General features: G+C 33.5%; 2 protein-coding genes across 4 annotated transcripts; both read left to right on the top strand.

Annotated features, from left to right (window-relative positions):
* Window positions 1-1,734: 1,734 nt before the first annotated feature.
* Window positions 1,735-9,900, top strand: LOC134712535 (kyphoscoliosis peptidase-like). Of its 3 annotated transcripts, none has more exons than XM_063574176.1 (5): window positions 1,735-1,854; window positions 4,278-4,595; window positions 7,464-7,579; window positions 8,032-8,148; window positions 8,438-9,899. In XM_063574176.1, exons 2-5 carry the CDS (start codon window positions 4,290-4,292, stop codon window positions 9,738-9,740), a joined length of 1,842 nt encoding a protein of 613 aa, XP_063430246.1. In that variant the 5' UTR covers window positions 1,735-1,854; window positions 4,278-4,289; the 3' UTR covers window positions 9,741-9,899. The 3 variants fall into 3 exon arrangements, with proteins under 3 accessions (XP_063430246.1, XP_063430245.1, XP_063430247.1); XM_063574175.1 differs by lacking the exon at window positions 1,735-1,854 and adding an exon at window positions 3,236-3,357 and having other exon boundaries at window positions 8,438-9,898; XM_063574177.1 differs by lacking the exons at window positions 1,735-1,854; window positions 4,278-4,595 and adding an exon at window positions 6,561-6,576 and having other exon boundaries at window positions 8,438-9,900.
* Window positions 9,901-14,287: 4,387 nt separating this feature from the next.
* On the top strand, window positions 14,288-21,649 carry LOC134712534 (uncharacterized). Its single transcript, XM_063574174.1, has 4 exons — window positions 14,288-14,685; window positions 19,232-19,439; window positions 20,020-20,212; window positions 20,714-21,649. Exons 1-4 carry the CDS (start codon window positions 14,354-14,356, stop codon window positions 21,031-21,033), a joined length of 1,053 nt encoding a protein of 350 aa, XP_063430244.1. The 5' UTR covers window positions 14,288-14,353; the 3' UTR covers window positions 21,034-21,649.
* Window positions 21,650-21,915: the final 266 nt, after the last annotated feature.

Below are 21,915 nucleotides of genomic sequence, written 5' to 3'. Positions count from 1 at the left end.
ATTTTACCAAATGAAATATATAAGATACCGAAGACGTTGATCGTATGAATAATTTACTTCAAATTTGAGCAGAAAATTAATTCCATTTGATTTACCCCCCCCCCCCCTCCCCCGGCGTATAGAAATTCTAAAAAAGAAGTACAATATGTTTTATACCTTGTACATTATGGCACTTATAGACCACTGGTAATCTTTCTGTAATAAAACAATTAAAAAAACATAATAACCCCTTAAAAATGTTACCATTTTTTGTTGTTCACAATTTGGAATCTATTTCAATACGAAACTCGATGTAATGTGTAAGTATCTATTTAAATTACAATCTGCAAACAGTTCACCCCGTGCAAATGATTACGCTACAGCTTTATTCGAAAATGTTGTTGAACATTTAATTCAAGTTTGAAAGGTCATAAAATTGAGAATGGAATTGGGTAAATTGAGAAACCCGATCTAAGAGCAGAAAATGGTTCAAGGCAACCAATGGGTCTTCAACACAGCGTAAAAAAACGAACACGGAGGCAGGATTCATCTTGCCTCTTAAACATGATAATGCAGAAATTGACATCGTAATGTGATTTCCTGTCTCAGATATTTTGCTGTTGTTTACAGTATATTTACTAAAATAATAGAAAATCGTTGAGATCTTTATTATCAACTGTAAACTATACCAAAAGGTTGGGGAGGGAGCAGCAGGATTATGGAAATAAAGAACCCAGTCTTGTGAGCACCTTTTCAAAATGCCCTTTCATGTATGTCATAAGCATACACATTCTTTTACGGGCAAGCAGAGTGTCTGTTTTTTCTCTGAGTTGAAGACATATTAGTAGCCATGGGCTGTTCGTCGGGTTGTTGTCTCTTCGACACATTCCCCGTTTCCATTCTCTATTCTATCATTCAATGAAGAGAGTTATTATACATACATGTACATGTACAATATGCCATAAATAGATTTGTAGTTGTGAAATATATCTATGATAACGAAAAAGAAAACATACACTTATCCTTTCGTATACTCTTAAAAATCAGAATGGCGGAACAAAAGATGAATAGACAATGGAGAAAATTTGGCGCTAAGTGATGGTATATGTTGTATACAACTTATATGGTACTGTATGTAGCTTAAGTGTAAGCAACTAGAGCATGCGGAATTCCATAACAATTTAAAAAAGTTACACAAACTGACAGGCAATAAAATGCATTTTTCAAATTCTAAGTACAGGTTTTTGAAAAAAAGGTTATTTGTAGTTCAAATAATTCAACCTTTTTGCTACATTTACGCGTAGTCAATGCATTTGTCACTTCAATTTCCGGATATTTTTTGGGCTATTTTTCAGAAAGTATAAAAGTTGCAGATGTGATATGTGCACCCTATTACCGGCTCTCATAATGACATATACTATAGGATAATTATGAGTCCCTGGTTGCCTTTCGAAACAATGTTACTTAGTCTTAAGTTGATTTTTTTAAGAAAAGGAACACTTCCTTATTGGTTTACTAGAACTTACTTTTAAAGTAACATTGAGTAATAACCAATTTGCATTATTAATTCATTTACGCATAATTTCATATTCCGTGTTAAGATAATACAAGTACAATGCATTTGTAAATATACTAACTGCAAGCATTAAATCTTTGAGATTATGAATATATATCGATCACTGATTGAACTTAAATAATCATGGGGATCTTTTAAACAGCTTAATCTTTAAGATTTCAATATCTAATTTCAATACACAATGAGATTAGCATAGGGCTTGATCAAACCTAAAACCATACCAACGTTCAACAAAATATCTTTCTAATGCCGTGCTAAACTAAAGGATTCTAATTACAACTATTCAGTGTTTGTTGTCGGTATGTACTTATTTCATTGTATAAAATGTATTCTTTATGCAAAAACTACATTTTGATGTTTTTATTTAAAAACTTTCAAGTTTCTTTACAGAGTACATTTATAAAAAAGACAATGCAATAGAATTATTTACTTACTTGGGCCTTTTGCTCCTCCGGGGGAGCATGATATGTCAATGAAGGACTATAATTATATATACAATGTATCTCTATCTTACTTGAGTTAGAGCTAGTACATGTAACTGAAAAGTTGGTCTTGCGCTCAACCCCAAATTCTAAGGACCAGCTATTTTGTTCTCGAGATATCCTTTGTTTAGATAAGCTGCCTGTCATGACTTACGAGCCTTATCTAACTGGTTTGGTAATGCGGTGATTTCTTCTCATTTATGGGTTGCTTCACTTGGCTTACGACTCCTACTAATCCGGATATTTTCCAATAACTTTGGCAAGATTGAATGACGAGTGCAAAGGAAGGTCTACGCGCTCATGTGACCACACTGCATCCCCGGGGACACTTCTGCTCCGAGATCCTATACAATTATATCTAGGATGCTGGACCCTAGTTACTGTGTGCTGTCATGGATGAGGGAGCATTACAGAAATCTTGAATAGACAAAATTCGACTGACACATGTATTCTTTCTAAGCAGTCTAGATCTCTTTTTTTTTTAGAAACTCATCTGAACTTTGAACAATTCGACCGTACAATAAAAGCAAGTTATGTCCAGTTAGAATCTTGATATTAAAATCTGCATTTTAAACAATTCTAATTGCGAGAAGACCTTTCTTCGGTTTTAACAGTTTTAAATTTTATATGTAAATGCTTTTACGCAGTATGCAAAGTAGTCCAAACTTTCAATGAACATCAGGTATTTTGCTGAATTACGATTTTTGGGGTAGATTTTATTTATAATAGGAGTTGAATAGTAGCATTAATATTTAAAAAGACCATGCGTCGGTCATCTGTTCTTTTTCTGATAAAGACTTATCGATAAAGTTTATAACTAGTATACTTATGTTGTTAAAGTGGACATCTTGTGTTTTGATGGGAATACTTAGTAAAACCACAAGCGTTACAATCGGCAAATAAAAATCTTTAATTCTGTCAGTTGCGTGTAGTATGTGGAAGTATCCTTTGATGTGCTACTATCTTACATTGATTTCTTAGTTATTGACTGATTGATATTGCGTGTTTGCATGATAGTACACTTCTTATAACCGCTGCTTTCTGTGTTAATTTGGGGAAAAAAACACAATTTCATGTGCATCTGCAGAGTATGACATGCAATATGGTTGTAGTTAATTTTGATTAAAAAGATTCCTCGCACCGTTAAATCCTGTCAACACAATTCTCAATATCTGATACGCGCCACTGAACAATCACCACAGAGTTTTAAATGTCCTCTTTATTGACATTCTCTACCTTTTTTATTTGAATAATTAAAATCTGTTATAAGTATTGATCTATGTAACTAGCAAAAGTGGTCTTGTTTAGAAACTAAATAAGGTAAGTAAACAATTTTCAGTATATACATAATCATTACGGTTTGTTTGTGTCTTTTCCAAATTAAGACTGATTGACAAGTCTTCTTAACATATCACCGTTCTTTCATAGCTAGCTATATTCTCGGTTAAAATATAAACAGATCAGAACTTTAGCTGTTTGTGCATGTATTTTCTCTAGTTATAAACATGTTTATCTGTCATATATCTCGACCAAAAGGGATGGACATATCTTACTCGGAAAAGTAAGCTGGATAACGCGGATGGTTAGGGTGAGGACACTGAGGTGTTATGACTGTTAGGACTGTCCTGCCAATAAATGAGTTGGCGCATGCCCATATCAATTTTATGTTTCATGCTTTTTTTCAACAACAATGAGAAGGGTTCGGTACTAAGCCTTTTAAATGAATATTGTAGAATTATTGATCATCATCGCGGAGAGTAATGTAGATTGGCCTGGCATTTATAAAGGTTACTAAATATAAACCCCAAAAAGATGTCAGGCGTTTTTCTTCTTTTTTTTCTTCATACGTTTTTTTTTATGGATTTGAAGTAATTCTTCAGTAAAAAAATAAAATGCACTTCTTCCATCAAACACTAATATCTAAGACGTGCCCACATATAATATTTTAAACACCAAGATAGCTGGCAATAAATTTGATACAAGGTGCCACAATGAAAGCAAAACGTGGTCACATGATCTATATATGTAAATCAGATTGTTCTAACTCTCCAATCCCTTATGGCGGAAGACTACTTTACCACTGTCAGGCACAGGCACTTGTCTCAGAAATTTGTTTTTATCTGAGAAAAGTGCCTGGGATTATCAGGCTAAAATCGATATAGCCCACCATTGCATCTTATCTAAATCTAAAAGTTTATTTTTAGAAATAGGATCGTTGACATTTTTATTCTTTTTTTCAGATGCAGTAACAAATGGGATGCAACTCTTCTCATCAAGAATCTTCCGCAAATTCAGGAAATCGGAGTTCTCTCTTAACCCCAGCTACTGTAACAAGTACTGACTCATTTAGTTCAAAATCTGAACGTCGAGTTCAGTTTAACAAAGAAGTTCAGGTTGTTCGAAGCCCTGCAAACGTATCGTCAGTTAGATTTAGCATACCTGGAACTCCAACGCCGGAAGCAGAGGACGTTCGAAGACCTTACCCACCACAAAAGAAGAGGCGTGACCTGATACCCGACTCAACTGTATTTAAAAAGATCGATGAAAATGCATTGAAGGTAAGTGATGAATCCAGTATCACATACTTTGGCTGTGTTGACGATCTTTCTTCGACTTTTTGTTTATAAGCTGGCTGCGGAAGACCATATGACGACTATGATGATTTTTGGGCCGATAATGCGTAAGAAATGTCCATGACATGTTCGTAAAAAGCCTGTACCTGATTTTGCTTACATTCAATACCACATATAAGACAAATATCAAAGGTATAGATAAATTGATAGATTGATGTTTAAGTAGCGTCCATTAGCAAACATTGCATGTATGTTTAGGACGGAAAATACTATGGGTAGGTCCTGTAAGAACATTAACGGTACCAATTTTCCTGCACCAGATGCGCATTTCGACAATACATGTCTCTTCAGTGATGCTCGTGGCCAAAATATTTGAAATCCAAAGCTTATATAAAAACTGAAGAGCTATAATCCAAAAGGTCCAAAAAGAATAGCCAAATCCGTGATAGGAATCAGAGCTTTGCATGAGGGAGATATATTCCTTAATTTGTAATAATTTCTAACATTTTGTTACAACAAATTTTGATAACACAAAAAATCCGTATTTTCGTGCCGGTATCGAAGTACTGGCTACTGGGCTAACAAAGGCCAAAGGTCCTAGAAATTTGGACTGCCACTGGATAAAGAAGTATGTATTATTGGATAAGAACAAAACATTTGCCTTGCAACAGACCACGTATGGATCCCTCAAAAAGTTGTTGAAAGGATTCTTAACGTGTAATGAGCATGGCACTATCTCTACACGAGGCTTTAGATTAAATGCCCCGATTCTGACAGGACTTTAACTGTGTTCTTGTCCATCCCGCACAGTCAAACGGAGGCCAAAGTTTGGCTAGGATTTTTTGCCAGTCGGGATAACAACGGGTGCCGCGACTCTATTACGATCGAGTTGTTAGACTGTAACAAGTAACACCCTGAGCTAAATGTAGTTTCATATTTTAGCGAGTAAACTTTGGCTCTGGTCTCCAAATTATATTTGTCTTGTTTAAGAATAACAAATAATTCATTTATTATAACACTTAGAATGACGTAACTCTATTGGCTCCTAAAAGATCACATGGTGTGCTCTAATTCGGATATGTTTTGTCCAAATCGTTAATACCGATGGATGAATCACCTCGACAAAGTGTCCTGTCCGGTGAACAACCCTATTAGTAATACCGGTGTATTATTCACCGATTTTGAGGCCAAATTGTGCCGTCCAGTGAATACTCATAGGCTATCATTAATAGCCGACGATGTCGCATCATACCGTCGGCGTCCAGTGAAAACCAGGTATTATACACAGTCGGTTAGGTCGATATTTGTTCGTTATAATACAACAGTTACAGCCCTATACGATGGCAGATATCTAAAATTGTCAACTCTATAATGGCTATTCCCTTGGGCTATAGCCATCGAGGAAAAGACCCTTAGCAGGGTTAACAATTTTGGATATGTCCCTTCTCGGAGGGCCGATTTGGTATATTATTTAAGTGTAGTTAAAGGTATTCCTACACTTGAAAAATGTTTGTTATTCTTGTTCCAGGAATATTTCTTTTTGTTGAAACGGAGTCTACGTTTAACGACCTAAAATTTGTTTTTAAAATTCTTGAAGGACTTAATTTCTACTAACTGTTCTGACTCTTATATTTGTGAAAAGATATTGTTTGTAGAAATTAAATGTGATTAGAAGAACTTTAAAACAATTAAAATTTACGTAAGAGCAGTAAAGGGACCAAAAGCCTTAATTGAAATACAGAAAAGGATACGTTTAAAAAAAATTAGAAAAAAAGACCAGGAAAATAATGTTGCCTATGTTAACAACACATGCACTTTAACCATTTCTGAGTACTTTATAAACTTTTCAGGCTAATGGAAATATATCAACTTATATTTATTATATATGAACGATTAAAGATCTTTAACCTAATAATGTCAGTTAAGCTCCTTATTACAGAAAGTTGATCCCTGGTAAATAACAATGGTAAGACATATTCATATGGCATGCGATAATTATAGAAATGAATAACTGCATGAAATAACCAGTAATAATTTGATTTCATTATTTTATTGGTTACTAATTTGTTTATTGGAAGAAACATATATATCTAGTAATGTTTTAACATAGAAACTAATAGCAAGATAGATTTTATTTAATGTGCATACAAATACACATAGTCCCTAAACATTTTAATCTCTTGGATAATACGGTTGGTCTTGCTAATAGAATTATAACCGACGAGGGATATTTTGGCAAAAACGGAACCGTTTAAACTTTTGAAGTTAAATTCTCCCGAGACAATGCAACACTCCCAAACCAAAAATATTCGAGGCTGATTTTGTAGGAATTTCCAGTATCATGCAAAATACCAGTTTGTTCTTTTTAACAGAAATTTTCGAAGTTGTTTGCTTGTGTGTCTGCTTTGTTAGCAAACTAATCATGTATTTGAAGTTTGTTTTACTAAAATGTTATAATTCAGTCAAGAGAAAAATACATGTTATATGTTTGCTGCGTGTACAATGCCTCACTGTGACATTGAGATGAAGATCAGCAATACGAACGCCGTTCCTTTTCTTTTCTTTTGTGTGTGTGTGTGTTTTTTTTGTGTACATCTACTGATTTTGTGTCATTGACAGACACCCCATATTTTTGTTTTTCTATTATATATCAATACTACGAAAATAATGCAAGTACATTTCAGTCCGACATTATATGCCTCTTGAATACTATGCTGTCAATGAATCAGCTTTCATTGGTAAATTTTCTCGGTAGTTTGAAATCTTTATTATAATTTTTAGAAATTAGTTTTTCGATCCGCTAATTCCATCATGACATGTTATTATTATGGGTCATAACATTTATTATGACAGGCACCAAACTATAAAGAACCAACTGTTTTAAAACTTGCCCAGTATCTGAGACGAGAATGTGTCAGTGACTTGGAGAAGATCCGGGCGTTTTATATCTGGATAACTAACAATGTACAGTAAGTAATCAATTTAAATGTTTGCAACAGCAAAAAAAGCGTTCTGCACTTAGCATAATCGGTGGGAAGAAAAAATGTTAGGTTATCAAATAGGTATATTTTCAGTTGATACCTAGCAACTTCTGACAAATGTCAACATACGCTTTTAGTTCAGTGAAATGTGGATATTTAAAAAAGGAGGCGGGAATGCTTTAACGATACAACAACCAAATAACACGATATAACAGACAACAAGAGTTTAAAAAAGAAAACATTGAAAACATGAAGCCTTAAAACATTGTGAGAATAAATGTCTTCCATTCACACCAAACACTAAATCCGAATTGAAATATGAAGACAATCTCGGACGATCTTCCCTACTTGGGTCAGTTACAGCAAGATATATTAACACAATTGTAACTAAACTGTGAGTACTGGTTCTTTAACATTAAAAAACCCTACATTTATTTTAGCTACGATACGGAGTCCCACTTTAGTGGAAGGAGTCGACCAGTGGATGCACTGACTGTAATGAAATGTAAGGTGTCAGTATGTGAAGGCTATGCCAATCTGTTCGCTGAACTCTGCAAGTAAGCCTGATTAAATTCAAGTTCATCATCGTTCTTTTTTCTATTTCATTCGGCAGAAAATAACATTAATTAAAAGGTTGAAGCAGTTGTGATAATGAATTTGGTCAATTTTTTACTGGCTGTAAAGCTTATGACGAATAATCAATTGAAAATTGCATTTGCATAAATAAGTTGGATAAAGTTGCAAAAGGAAATGGGTAGTCTGTTTACCTTATACTCCTATATACAAAGGCATGTATAATTACATTTCATTTCTTACTTTTTTCATTTCTTACTTTTTTCATTTCAGCTGTTCAAACATACATGCCAAAATAATTCCGGGATTTGCCAAAGGCTTTGGACACACTCCAGCCAAGAGATTTAATTATAGGGGATCGATTAATCACACATGGAATGCTGTGTATGTCGACGACGAATGGCATTTCATGGAGTGTACATGGGGAGCGGGATATATCGATAAAAATAAGAGATTTGTTTGGCGTTATAATGAAAACTACTTTTTACCGGACCCAGAAACCATGATATTTACCCACTTCCCATATTTTGACCCAGAAGTGGATGAAAGCAAATTATGGCAGTTGCTTCCAAAATCAATTGATCTGAAAACATTCAATTTGAACATAAAACCAACAAATAAATCTTTAGAATGGGGTATTGAGTATGAAAGCCACAAGTCTGCAGTAATTGACTGTACCAAGGAATTAGTTGTAATTTTCAAAACAGACCTTGTCAAATTATGTGACACGTCAGTTTATTTGATGGACATTGATGGTAATATGCTGCAACATCATGCTATTGTACTAAACGGTCCATATGACAATGCGTTCAAGGCCATAATTCGTCCTCCAAAAGTTGGCGGCTATAGCGTTAAATTATTCGCAACTACATCTTCAGACAACAAAGTACTCAGTTTGATTAATGAATATTTTGTACGGTGTAGAGAAATAGAGCGCCGACTTGATCCTTATCCAGAGTACTATGGGTATTATGGCCCGGTTCATGGATATCTCGACTTTGGAATTAGTAAAGGTGCCGACATACGACCATTCTATGAAGTACATGACGGGTTCATTGACCTTTTAATTCCAGTCGATTACGACGTCGATGTTACAGCAAGACTGACATATTCACATGGAGAAATACCGAACATGGACGATTTTGTTATGATACAGGCAATTCCAAAATCAATGGTAGTGAATGTTAAATTTCCTAAAAGTGGATACTATAAACTTACACTGTCTTTCAAAAATGATAAGGGAAACTATAGGGAGGCTATCAATTGCTTGATAAACTGCGTACGTCCGTCCAAACCTTGTTATCCATATCCTAGAACTCTGCGCCATGCTAGAGAATTAAAATGCCACTTGATTCAGCCTCTCAGCCAAATCTTGCCATGTAATAAGAACATAACAATAAAGATAACATGTGAAAATATGATTGCCGTGATGGTAAGAAAGCACAAATTCAAAAGAATTGGCAAAAAATATTGGGATTTTACATTTGAAACGCCAAACATGGGTGAAAGGATTGTTATCTATGGACTAGATGAAGAAGATCACAGAATGCCATTGTATGAATTCATTACTGCTTGAGTTTATTGGTTGGTTTGCCATTGAAATGGCATGATATTCAAAAGTGATCATTTAACGGGTTCAATATTAACATGGTGTTTCGAAAGTGCATGCTGACTTGTTCTTTAGTAGGCATTAACCTTTCCTTTACATGAACAATAAAATAATTTAAAAGAGTTTTCCACAGAAAAACAAATAGTTGCTTAAACTGTTTTCTTTTCATGACAAATAGTTATCTTTTTTACAAAAATTTACAAAAATGAATATATACCATTCGATTGCTAATGAGACAACTGTCTATACCAAAGAAAGTCTGTTCACATTATTATTAATATAAAACTACATTTATTTAAACATGAGAAATAACACCAACGGGCAAATGTTCAAATAAAGGCAACAGTAGTATACCGCTGTTCAAAACTCGTAAATCGATGGACAAAAACAAAATCGAGTTAGCAAACTAAAACTGAGGGAAAACGCATTAAATATAAGAGGAGAATAACGACACAACATTTAAAACATGTAACGCATACAGAAACGAACTAAGCATTAGACATAATCCGACGAGAATAACAAATATACACTGGATTCAATTTTGTACTATTTTCTTACATCGAAGCTCGGGATGTCACGGTTTGTCAGTAGCCTACAAAAGAAACACATAGATAACCTATATAGAACAAACGTGTTTAATCCTTTAATAATTTACGAAAAACTAACATGACAGACATGAACCAATGACAACCTCAATTACAGATAGGGCATACATTTTTCCAATGAGTATATCTAATGAGCCTACTGTCTAAGTATTCTCATAAAAACTGTGATGGTAGAAGTTATCAAACATTGGTCACCGAAGTCATTCAGCAATGAGCAAAACCCATGACGGACAGGGCCCAGATGACAAATTAGGGTAAATAAATTGGGAAAACAAATGGCCTGGTTTATTAATATATAAACAACTATAATGTAACCGTTGAAACGACAACAACTGCATTATAGACAGACTTTGGACATGCACATAGAGAATGTGACGAGGTTAAACATGTTTTCTGGACCAAACACTTCCCACATTGTAGGACAGTTGTGTAACAGTAAAATAGAAGAACAAACTATGAAGATCAGTTGAAAAAAGCTCAACGCATCGGATAGATACAAAGCACAAAAACATGGAATTTATACACCCCATACAAAAATTCAAAGCCAAACGCAAGTACTTTAGTAATAAAACTTTTAGTTTAAACAAAGCGACGTGGCATGAGTGCCAATGAGACAACTCTTCATCTAAGTCAAAATGTATAAAAGTTAACAATCATAGATCAAAGATCGACCCTCAACACGCCACGGAGACTTGGCTCACACCTACTTTTAAGCTGTAAAGGATCAAAAATTTACTAGTGTAAAACAATTCATCAGGAAAACCATTGGTGTAATGTATATAACAAACGTGAAACTCCTATGAACCCCGACAACCACTGAACAACAGGCTCCGGACAGGTGCATATAAATGCAGCGCGGGTCTAAACGTTGTAACCTTCACGCTCACCTATGACAGTAGTGTATTACAACAGAACAAAACACGTCATAAATTTAATCAAAGTACTGAAGTACTGAACATCGGATGACAACAAGTTCTTGTGGATGGTCAAAAGCACTAGTCACAGAAAAAAATCACATATCTCTTTACCTGAAACTGTGTTTAATATACATTGATATATTTGATATATTTTTCGTACGTTTGCATTGATATTATCAATGTTTTTTACTTATATATATATATATTTGAACGTAGTTTTCAATTTAGACTCGTTTATATATATATATATATATATATATACAACTCGTCTAAACATCAACCCAACAATGTTAGATCTGTAAATTTGCTTTCGCAAATTTTTGGTTCTACCCTCGCCGGGATTCGAACCCATGCTACTGTGATATCGTGACACCAAATCGCCTGCACTGCAGCCGTCCCGCTAGACCACACGACCACCTGGGCTCTCATATAAAAGAGCTTTCGGTGGCCATATGTTACCTTTCCACGTCAGTTTTAATCTAGCGGCGTACTACAGTACATGATATATAAGGCATGAAGATGTTATTGTTACAGATCAGCTAAATTATCTATAGTAAAGGATCCTACAAATTAATGTAAGATACAGTCACAGAAAATAATTATATTCATAAGTACGTCTGAGTCAGTGACAACCCTACAACAGATGTATCCATCGGATCGCCATCAATGATGGTGATACATGGCTGTGTACATAATGTATATACAACTCGTCTAAACATCAACCCAACAATGTATATATATATATATATTCTGTTGTAGAGTTAACACTAGTTCAGACGTACTTATAAATAAAATTATTTCTGTGACTGTATCTTACATTGATTTGTAGGATCCTTTATTATAGATAATTTAGTTGATCTGTAAAAATAACATCTCCATGCCTTATATATCATGAAATGAAGTACGACGCTAGATTAAAACTGACGTGGAAAGGTAACACCGGGCCACCGAAAGCTTCATTTTTATGAAGCCCATGTGGTGGTGTGGTCTAGCCCGACGGTTATATTGCAGGCGATTTGGTGTCACGATATTTCAGTAGCATGGGTTCGAATCCCGGTGAGGGATGAACAAAAATAAATGCAAAAGTAAATTTACAGATCTAACATTGTCGGGTTGATGTTTAGACGAGTTGTATATACAGAATGTACACAGCCATGTATCACCATCACTGCTGGTGATCCGATGGAAAAATCAGTTGTAAAGTTGTCACTAGTTCAGACGTACTTATATATAAGTAAAAAATATATATCTAACTACAAAACATTTCCATATCATTAACTTATGCTGTAAACAAAAATATGTTTATCAGTATTCATTGAAGAGATTTATTTATATCAAACGATAAGGAATGTTATTTTGCACTCGTTTATTGATAGCGTATTTATCATGTTTATAGATCGGTTGCAAATCCAAAACTAATTTACACAATATAAATATATGCGATAGCAATACATAGGAATTACCTCAAGGTCATCGCGATGCAAAATTCAGTCTTAATTATAGTTTTTGATATATTGGTCAAATACATGAAATAAATTAAACAAGAATGTGTCCATAGTACACGGATGCCCAACTCGCACTATCATTTTATATGTTTAGTGGATCGTGAAATTGGGTCCGAAACTCTAATTTGGCATTCAAATTAGAAAGATCATATCATAGGGCACATGTGTACTATGTTTCAAGTTGATTAGACTTCAACTTCATCAAAAACAACCTTGATCAAAAACCTTTACCTGAAACTTTCACCATCATTTTCTATGTTCAGTGGACCTTGAAATTGGGGTCAAAACTCTAATTTGGCATTAAAATTAGAAAAAAATATATACATGTGTACTAAGTTTCAAGTTGATTGGACTTCAACTTAAGCAAAATCTGCCTCGACCAAAAATTTTAACCTGAAGTGGGACGGACGAACGGATGGACGAACGGATGTACCTGTAGACCAGAAAACATAATGCCCCTCTACTATCGTAGTTGGGCATATAAATAGTTTGTTAAGGGTAATAACACATTATGCATTCATAATGTTGGTGAAAATAGAAAGATGGTTTAATTTGATGTTTTGAGCATTTATGCCACAGCTAGATTGTCTTTACCTTTTACGACTTTCAAGTCATAAGGCAATCAATGCATTTAACCCATTTGTTTTATCTGAGCCATGGTGGCCATGTTTGTTGACTGACTTGGGATCAACCACCCCAAGTTTTTTTAAACTCTGTTCAGTAGTTTAAGATGTGAAGATCTCTGAAAAAGTTTACGACTGACACCGGAGAACAAACTACGACAGATGGATAATAATGAGCTCATATGACCTTCAGGGGTTGAAGTCATAAATCTTTGATCAGTGCTCGGAGCACAAAAATAATGACCGAAACATGAAATTCAGCATTTTGCCTGATTAGTCGATTTTGGAGTATGAGTACCAAAAAAAAATGACTCAAAAGATTTATGACTTCAAGGCCAGGCCATTTAAGCTCAAAATCGCAGCTGACCACTATTGAGTGTTAAAGAAGATAATCGTGCTCCTTATAAATGTGGGTGCTACAAAAGGATGAATTTTCTTACCCGGTGCTATAACTTCATCGCAATAAACCATATTTGTCCAGTTGTGGGTCGTTATTCTCTAATTACACATTAATCACAACAAATACTAGTACCGATATTTATATAATATAAAGGCTTGCACAGGAAAGACGATTTTTAATGTTCTTATAAAATGGCCTCGGATAACAAAAAAAAACTGAGATTTTTATTGCTACATATTGAAATAGCTAAATTCATAACACTTTCTATTATAAAAGATACCGTAACCGTATCTCAGTTATCTCACCGGCCTAATGTGGCAAAGTAGAATAACATTAACTTCAATCAAGAATATAGTTTGTTTTTTATATACACATTAAATGTCAAAATTCTACAAAACACGGAACTTGAACATGAAATTTAATACTCGGGAATGACTTTTATATTATTCGCGCCCTAAATCGGAAGGTTTCTAGATTTGTCGATTTGATTTTTGTTTGTTTACATTTGTACATAGAAATAATAATTACATATGATTTCAAATACTTCCTGCAAAATTTCAGGGCATGTTGTAAGAACATGTCTCACAGACAGTACTCAATTCTTTTCAATATTTTCAAGTAGAACCGCTCAAAACAAAGTCTCAAGTTTTTCCGTCAACAACAAAACTTTTGTTCGAATCAAAACAAAATACAAGACCAAGATGACAGATGAGTGGTTGAAGATTGGGAACTATTCAGTTTTTCCATGGTCGATTTCAGGAGTAGAAACGTGTGTTGTCATTAAAACCAATGGCCCCACACTCACATTTGATTTGGGATATTCATGTAGAAGCAGTGTGTCCAGCAATTTAGTCTTCTTCAGGTATAGTATACTGTACAAATGTACATAGATATTTACATTTTGTAGATCTACATGTATGTCTGTAACATGAGTATACATCAAACTTGTTTCAAATAATTCAGGGAGCTCTACTTTTTCAAAGCAGTCAAAAGAGATCAATATGTTGATGTCCATTTCTACCATATATAGTAACCCGTCTCCTAATTGGCTGACGTTATTTTGTTATGAGCCAATAGACATAATTCAGTCATGTGACCGTGACGTCATCAACGTTTTTTCATCGTTTTCTATGGTTTAAAATGGAATTTAGAATTAAATTAAAAGAAATGACTAATATTTTTTCTGTCTATTCGAAATAACATAAAAAATGTGGTGCACACTGTTAAATAACCCACTACGTTATTCAGTGTGCACCAAATTTTTTATGTTATTTCTTCATAGACAGAAAAAATATTACAGTCATTCCTTAAATGAATACTTATATCTTCCACATTAAGAGCAAAAATTTCCTTTTTGATTTTCAAATTAGTAAAACTTGTTGGGTGCAGATGCTTGGATTTGATCATTCATGTCATTGTATATTTTTCATGATCAATAGATTTGTGTCACTGAAAGAGTATATGATAAATACATGTACATAGAATAAATGACTCCATTAGCTTAAGGTTGCCAACAAGTGTCTAACTCAATGGCACCAAAGCAGCTGAAATTGTTTTTTGAAAATATGTGTTAACTAATTGCAAACTGAAGAGTGACAATCAAATATATGTGAGCGTATTAAAGTACATGTATTAATTATATTATATATACATGTACCTACATGTATGTACATACATTTGTAATCAGAAGTATAGATTTTTCTGTGGTCAAAGGTGTAAATATAATACAATATAAGATGATCTTGGTATGAGGAAAAAAAGATTTCATTATTCAGACTTGAAGGGAGATTCATCCCATGCCCAAATAACCAGAAATCATGGTAGTGTTGTCAGTTCTTATGATTATCATTTGGTACATATAAGTACAAGAAAATCAACAAAAAATTAAAAATTTCATTATATAATATACATGATTGAGATATTATTATATATACATCTATATATTTTAAAATGATGACATTAAACTGAAAGTTTTTTGAAAACTGTAGTGTAGATTTCTTAAAATGTATTTGCCTATAATAGTATTAAAATACAACTTAATGTTTGTGACGAAAGGGAAAGTTTCAACAAAAGCAACATAATAATTAAATTCCAAATTTTAAACTAATAATTAGAAGTCTTGTGCAATTAATTTCAATATTGAATAGACTGCATGTCCAACTCATATTTTAAAAAACAGACCCCATGATTTTTATGCGGCAAGTAAGTTGAGAAGTATTTAATTTTCCTTCAACTTAAATACATTGTTGTGTAAGTTTAAAATGATTGATAGTTGCACTATCTCTACATGAATGACTGATGAAATGATAGCAGCAAATTTATTTAATAAGGTTATAAATATGGTCAATTTCTTTTTGATTTTTTTCCCATTTATGTGCATAAAGCATTTTGAGCAAATCTGACAAGAGGTCAAAATAAATGTTCATTAGGTTAAGATCAATTTACCCTGAAATTTTCAGACAAATCAGGTAACCTGTAGTATGGTTGCTGCCCCTGAATTGGTTAGTTTTCGAAAATATTGCAGTTTTTATATGACATTTGGTTTCTGGACAATTACATTAGTTTAAGTGTATTGAACTCTATAAAATATGAGAAAAAGGTTCAATACCACAAAATGCAGCTTGGGATTGTTGTTTGGGGTGATGGTCCCAACCATTTGGAATTAGGGACCCAAAGGGGCCCAAAACAAGTATTTTCTAGTTTCAGGATAAGAAATTGTGTATACAATGTCAGTTCATGTATTTTGATTGCTCTGAAATGTACAAAATGTACCAGGAGGTTCAATACCACAAGTAGAAGGTTTGGATTCATTGCCCAAACTGTTTATGAAAAAAGAGTAAAAAAGTGTAAGACAAGCATTTTTCTAGTTTGCAGACAATAACTTGTGTTTGGGTGTATTGATGTCTTTTATTCCACATTTTACCAAAAGAAATTTTGGTCGGTAAAAAAAAATAAAAATTGGTCAGTTTTTTTCCTCAAGATTTAAGAAGTTCGGAATTTTTCAATGAAAAATGGGGCTCACAATTTATTTTGCTAATTATTGTATATACATGTATTCTGAAAATAGATTTACTAAGTATTGCACAACAGCACAATGTACTACACCAAAGCAAGAAATCTTCCATTGAATATAAATTCAAATTATATAATTAATTTCAAGTTCTTTAACTACATTTATTCTGTGTTAGAAACCTATAATGTGTCAAATATTAAATTATTATCCTAATTCGGACCTGTATCAATCTTGAATATTGTGTCCATTTTTGCCTCAAACTGTGGAGGGTTCGACCTCTGCGGTCGTATCCAGCTGCCCAGTAAGCAGTTTATTGGTTATTATCTTGAATATTTTTATAGAAAGAGATAAATTGTAAACTGCAATAACGTTCTGTAAAAGAAAGATCTACAAATAAATCAACATGACCAAAATGGTAGACTACCTGTATGTAGAAATACCTAAGAATTGTCATCTTTTGTCATTTAGACATTCTGTACAATTTTACAAAATGATAAGCCTGGTATAGTTGGTGCCGAGTTATTGAGCACATATGAAGCTGATCTAAGGTACTATAAATTTAAATAAAAAATGGAGAAGTTTTTTTAATCATAAGGCAGCAACCATTTGATTTTCTGGGGGGGGCTATGGTTTTTTTTTCTGTGCAAACTTTTTTTTTCGCCTTCGACGAAGAACTATCTATTTTTTTAGCGACAAACTGAAAACAATTTTTTTCTTTCAATTTTAGCATTACATATAGTGGCAGCTGAGGGTGAAACAAACATTTTTTTTTTCTCAGGGTCCAAAACATGGAAACAAACTATTTTTTCCAAAAAAAACCATAGCCCCCCCCCCCCCCCCCCCCCGAAAATCAAATGGTTGCTGCCTAAATAGAGCTCTGGTGTAAAATAAATGCAGGGAAAATGGACCTACCTCTTGGCAATATGAATTTATTGTTTTCCTTTTATAAATCATACACATGAATATGATAATATTTAAAAGGTTTCACTTAACAATAATAAAACTATTATTTCATTTGCAAAAATCTATAACTTCAGCATTTGGTCTCTGGTTGAAAGTTGTCTTTTAATGATAAACGTATTCGTAAAGGATATCAAATCATTTATCACCGTAGTATGATTACAGAGGGGGGGGGGGGGGGGGGGGGGTCATCACATAATATTGTTTTTTTATTGGTACAATTATAAATACTGATGAAAATCAAACAAAATGTACATCCACAGAGGAACCTATATATTGACAGAGATATACTGTTCCCAGGGCCCAGTTGTTCAAAAGTGTCGTTAGCCTTAAAGATGATTAAGGCTAACGAGTCGTTAAATCTTAACTAAGTCGTTAGCTCACATATGCGTTAAAATGTGTTGTAAAAAAACAGGCACTATAGCATTAAGTATCAAGGTAGGTGTTTACTTCTTCAAAGAAACAAGTGCCTGTGCCTACATCGTTTAGATACTAAGTATACTAATATATTGACATTACATAAGGCCATTTGTTTCTCCGTTGATTCTGTACTGATTGATACTTTATTCTGGGCAGACACATATACTATATATATGTCTCTGGTCTTGGAGAACATGATTCATTTATCATTTGTAATTAGCTTTGAACTAGACTAAAGTAAACACGCGAATCGGGGTTCTTATACCAGTACTTTGTGTCTGATGTCTCAATGTTAGTTGTTGTTTGTTCTTGTACCAATCTGATGAGTGAGACCATTGCCCATTTGATGTTATAGTTTGTTCTGATGTTGACTTGTACAACCACCACTATCCGAGGAATTAAAGGGGAGGATTGAGGGCTCACAAACAAATGTTAGCTACCGCTTTCTTTATGTTCCTGTCCCTTGTCAAGTGCATGTAATTCAAATGTTTAGCCGGTTATATTTTATTTGTTTTCGTTTTATTGTATTTTCTCTAACTTTCATGCTATTTTCACATTTCCTGACCGGTGTGAGAAAAAAATTTCTAATCTCTAGTGAAAAAATTGTTCTCAGAAAATGATTAGTCGAAATTTTATTGTGACGTTAAAGCCACGCGTTTTTTAAAATATCAATATTTAACTGTCTCGATTGGAGAAATATCGTAACACACTTGTTGCAGTTGTGGAATCTATACATGTAATAGACTAGGCGGTTAATTATTCTTGTTTGAAATACTTGACATTTTGTCATGTTGGAGCTTTAATTTAAATAGCTGACTGTACATTGTGGATCTTGACCGTTGTTCAAGTACATACAGTGACCTATAGATCCTTACATCCACTTCATTTGGATTCTGCAAGGTAGAGAGTTGTCTCAATTGTATTCATACCACTTTCCTTATTTTTCAATTTAACACCCATCAGTACATATACAATTTCTCGTCCATGACTATATTTAGTTGTACTTATTTTACAGTCATGGTCACATGGATCATATATCAGGTATTGCACAACATGCAGCAAAAAGATCATTGTATGGCATGAAGCCAGCTAAATACTACTCTCCTGTCCATTTAGTGGAACCACTTACCTCACTATGCAAGATGTTTGGCAGTATAGCAGGGAATATTAAGGATCTGGAAAAGATGAACATAATTCCAGCTCCAGTGGGAGAAGTAATAAATGTATGTGTCAAATATATGGCACAACTTTTGCGACTCTATTGCCATTTTCAATCAATAGAAAAAACCACGACAAAGTGTTGGTAAATCGAAAAAAAAGTTTGTGACTCTTTTAGCTTGATACCAAGTTGTTGTAGACGAAAATTCAGCAACTTTTTTTAAGTCATTCTTGAAATTGTGAAATTTTATCACAGTTGTTTCAAATCGTTGGATTTAGTGACCGTTTATGCAGATTATCATTAACATGAACATTACCGAATTTTTAAATATACCTTTTCCAAAGAAAATGTAGAAACTTAAAGACAACGTTTACAATGTTGAAACAACCTATTTTTAAACGAGTGAAAGTATATTTTTGTTACTCAAAAGTATCTACCTATCTTTAATGTATGTCAACATTCATAAGTTAAACCAGAAATAAGTCAACTATTGTAACTATCAGGCAAATGATCAATATTATTATAACACAAACATTTACATAAAATGTATGTTTATTTCACTATATAAATGTTTGTTTTTTAAATTTATGACATAAATATGCAGAAAGAAACTTAGTTTTAATGAAGAGGTTCCTCCTTTACAGCTGCCAAGTGGTCTAAAAATAAAACCTTTTCCAACAACACATCGTTGTCCAAGCCAGGGTTATATAATGTACCAGAATGTTAAGAAATTAAAGGAAGAATTTGTTGGAAAGCCTAGTCAGGAGATAGCACAGTTGGTCAAAAGTGGAGTAGAGATTCATAATGAATATGATGTACCAGAATTAGCTTATACAGGTTAGATAACTATGTATCAGTTCACCTTAAAACATCCTTTGACTACATAGACATGATAGATAGACAAATATTTTTTTCAATCCTTAATCATGAATTGAACCTATGAACTGTTTTCGTATTGAGTTTTGATGACATCAATGTATCAGCAATAAGAAAAAAGCACCCAGTGCCCAACCACTTCTGCAATGCTTTCAAAATTTGTTATTATTATGTTTTCATCACAGACGTTTACATTGACAAAGTTTGATGTTGATCGATTGGATTCAAAACTAATTTTTTTATGCATAAACGAGTGTTTATGTTACGTATACTATCCTCACTGTAGTTGAGCCGAATGAAGGTAGTACTGTAAAATATTTTACCAAATAGCAATACACCATGCTTATACTTTTTAAGGATAACTTTCAATACTTTACAATTGAAAAATTTATTTAACTCAGGTCAAGCTGATCAGATCAATTTTCTTGCAGTCATATTAATAACTGATCTAAACTTTTTCAGGTGACACAACATTTGATGTTTTTACAAATCCACCAACAGAAGATCTCTTCAAAGTAAAACTGTTGATAACTGAGGCCACCTACATAGATCACGAACCAGGCAAAGATCAAATTCAGAAGGCCAGAGATCGAGGACATTTGCATTTACAAGAACTCGCTGATAATGCTAATCTGTTCAAAAATGTGGAAAACATATTACTGATACACTTTTCTGACAAATACTCAACAAAATATATTGAAGAAACTGTAAAGAAAACTTTACCAGATTCAATAGTGAATAAGGTTCATATAGCAACAATTGCAAAAGAAATATACGGGTAACTTAAATAGCTTTAATATTTTGTTATGCCCTAGCTCACGAGGACAAGACATCTTTTTGACAAACAACTACTTATAGCCCTACCTAGAAAGATACTCTGAAATAAATTCATGTAGTACATGTGCCACTTTTCATTACTGTCAGTTTTCTGTTAAGATGATTTGATGGTATGATAAAAAAAAAACACCGTTGGCCTGAGTGTCAATTGCTGTTTTAATTTGAATGCCTTGTGTTAAAAAAAACGAGATATGAAAAATAGTCCAAGTGGCTAAAAAATCTAAATTTTGATAGAACCCAACAATAGATTTGAACAAAACATTTCTTTGCAAATGATCTAGATAATGCAATAATGTACATGCATGGACGTTATATCTAGATTGGATGGCTTATAAATATTATTTAATATCATCTACAATGCTTCACATTTTATATGTTCTCCGAAACTGTCTACCACTTAAACATTATCAATAAGCAATCTTGATCTGGGGCATTCATGTTAATTTCAATTATTGTATTTACAAACTGTTTTTTTTAACACAAATTCGACTGCCTATTAGGATGCAAATATTGTTATGTAATTTTAATTAAGTGAAATGGATTTATATAATATCACTGCCATAGTTGTCTTATCTATTTATGTATTTACTTAAAATTGAGAATGGAAATGGGGAATGTGTCAAAGAGACAACAACCCGACCATATAAAAAACAACAGCAGAAGGTAACCAACAGGTCTTCAATGTCGCGAGAAATTCCCGCACCCGTTAGCAACCTTCAGCTGGCCCATAAACAAATATATACTAGTTCACTGATAATGAACGTCATACTAATTTCCAAATTGTACAAAATAAACTACTTGTTTACTTACTTCTTGTTTATACTGTA

This window comes from Mytilus trossulus, chromosome 3 (assembly GCF_036588685.1).
Source record: "Mytilus trossulus isolate FHL-02 chromosome 3, PNRI_Mtr1.1.1.hap1, whole genome shotgun sequence".
Classification (NCBI taxonomy): Eukaryota; Metazoa; Mollusca; class Bivalvia; order Mytilida; family Mytilidae; genus Mytilus; species Mytilus trossulus.
Note: the sequence above shows the minus strand (reverse complement) of the source record. Positions and strands in the feature narration are given on the sequence as shown.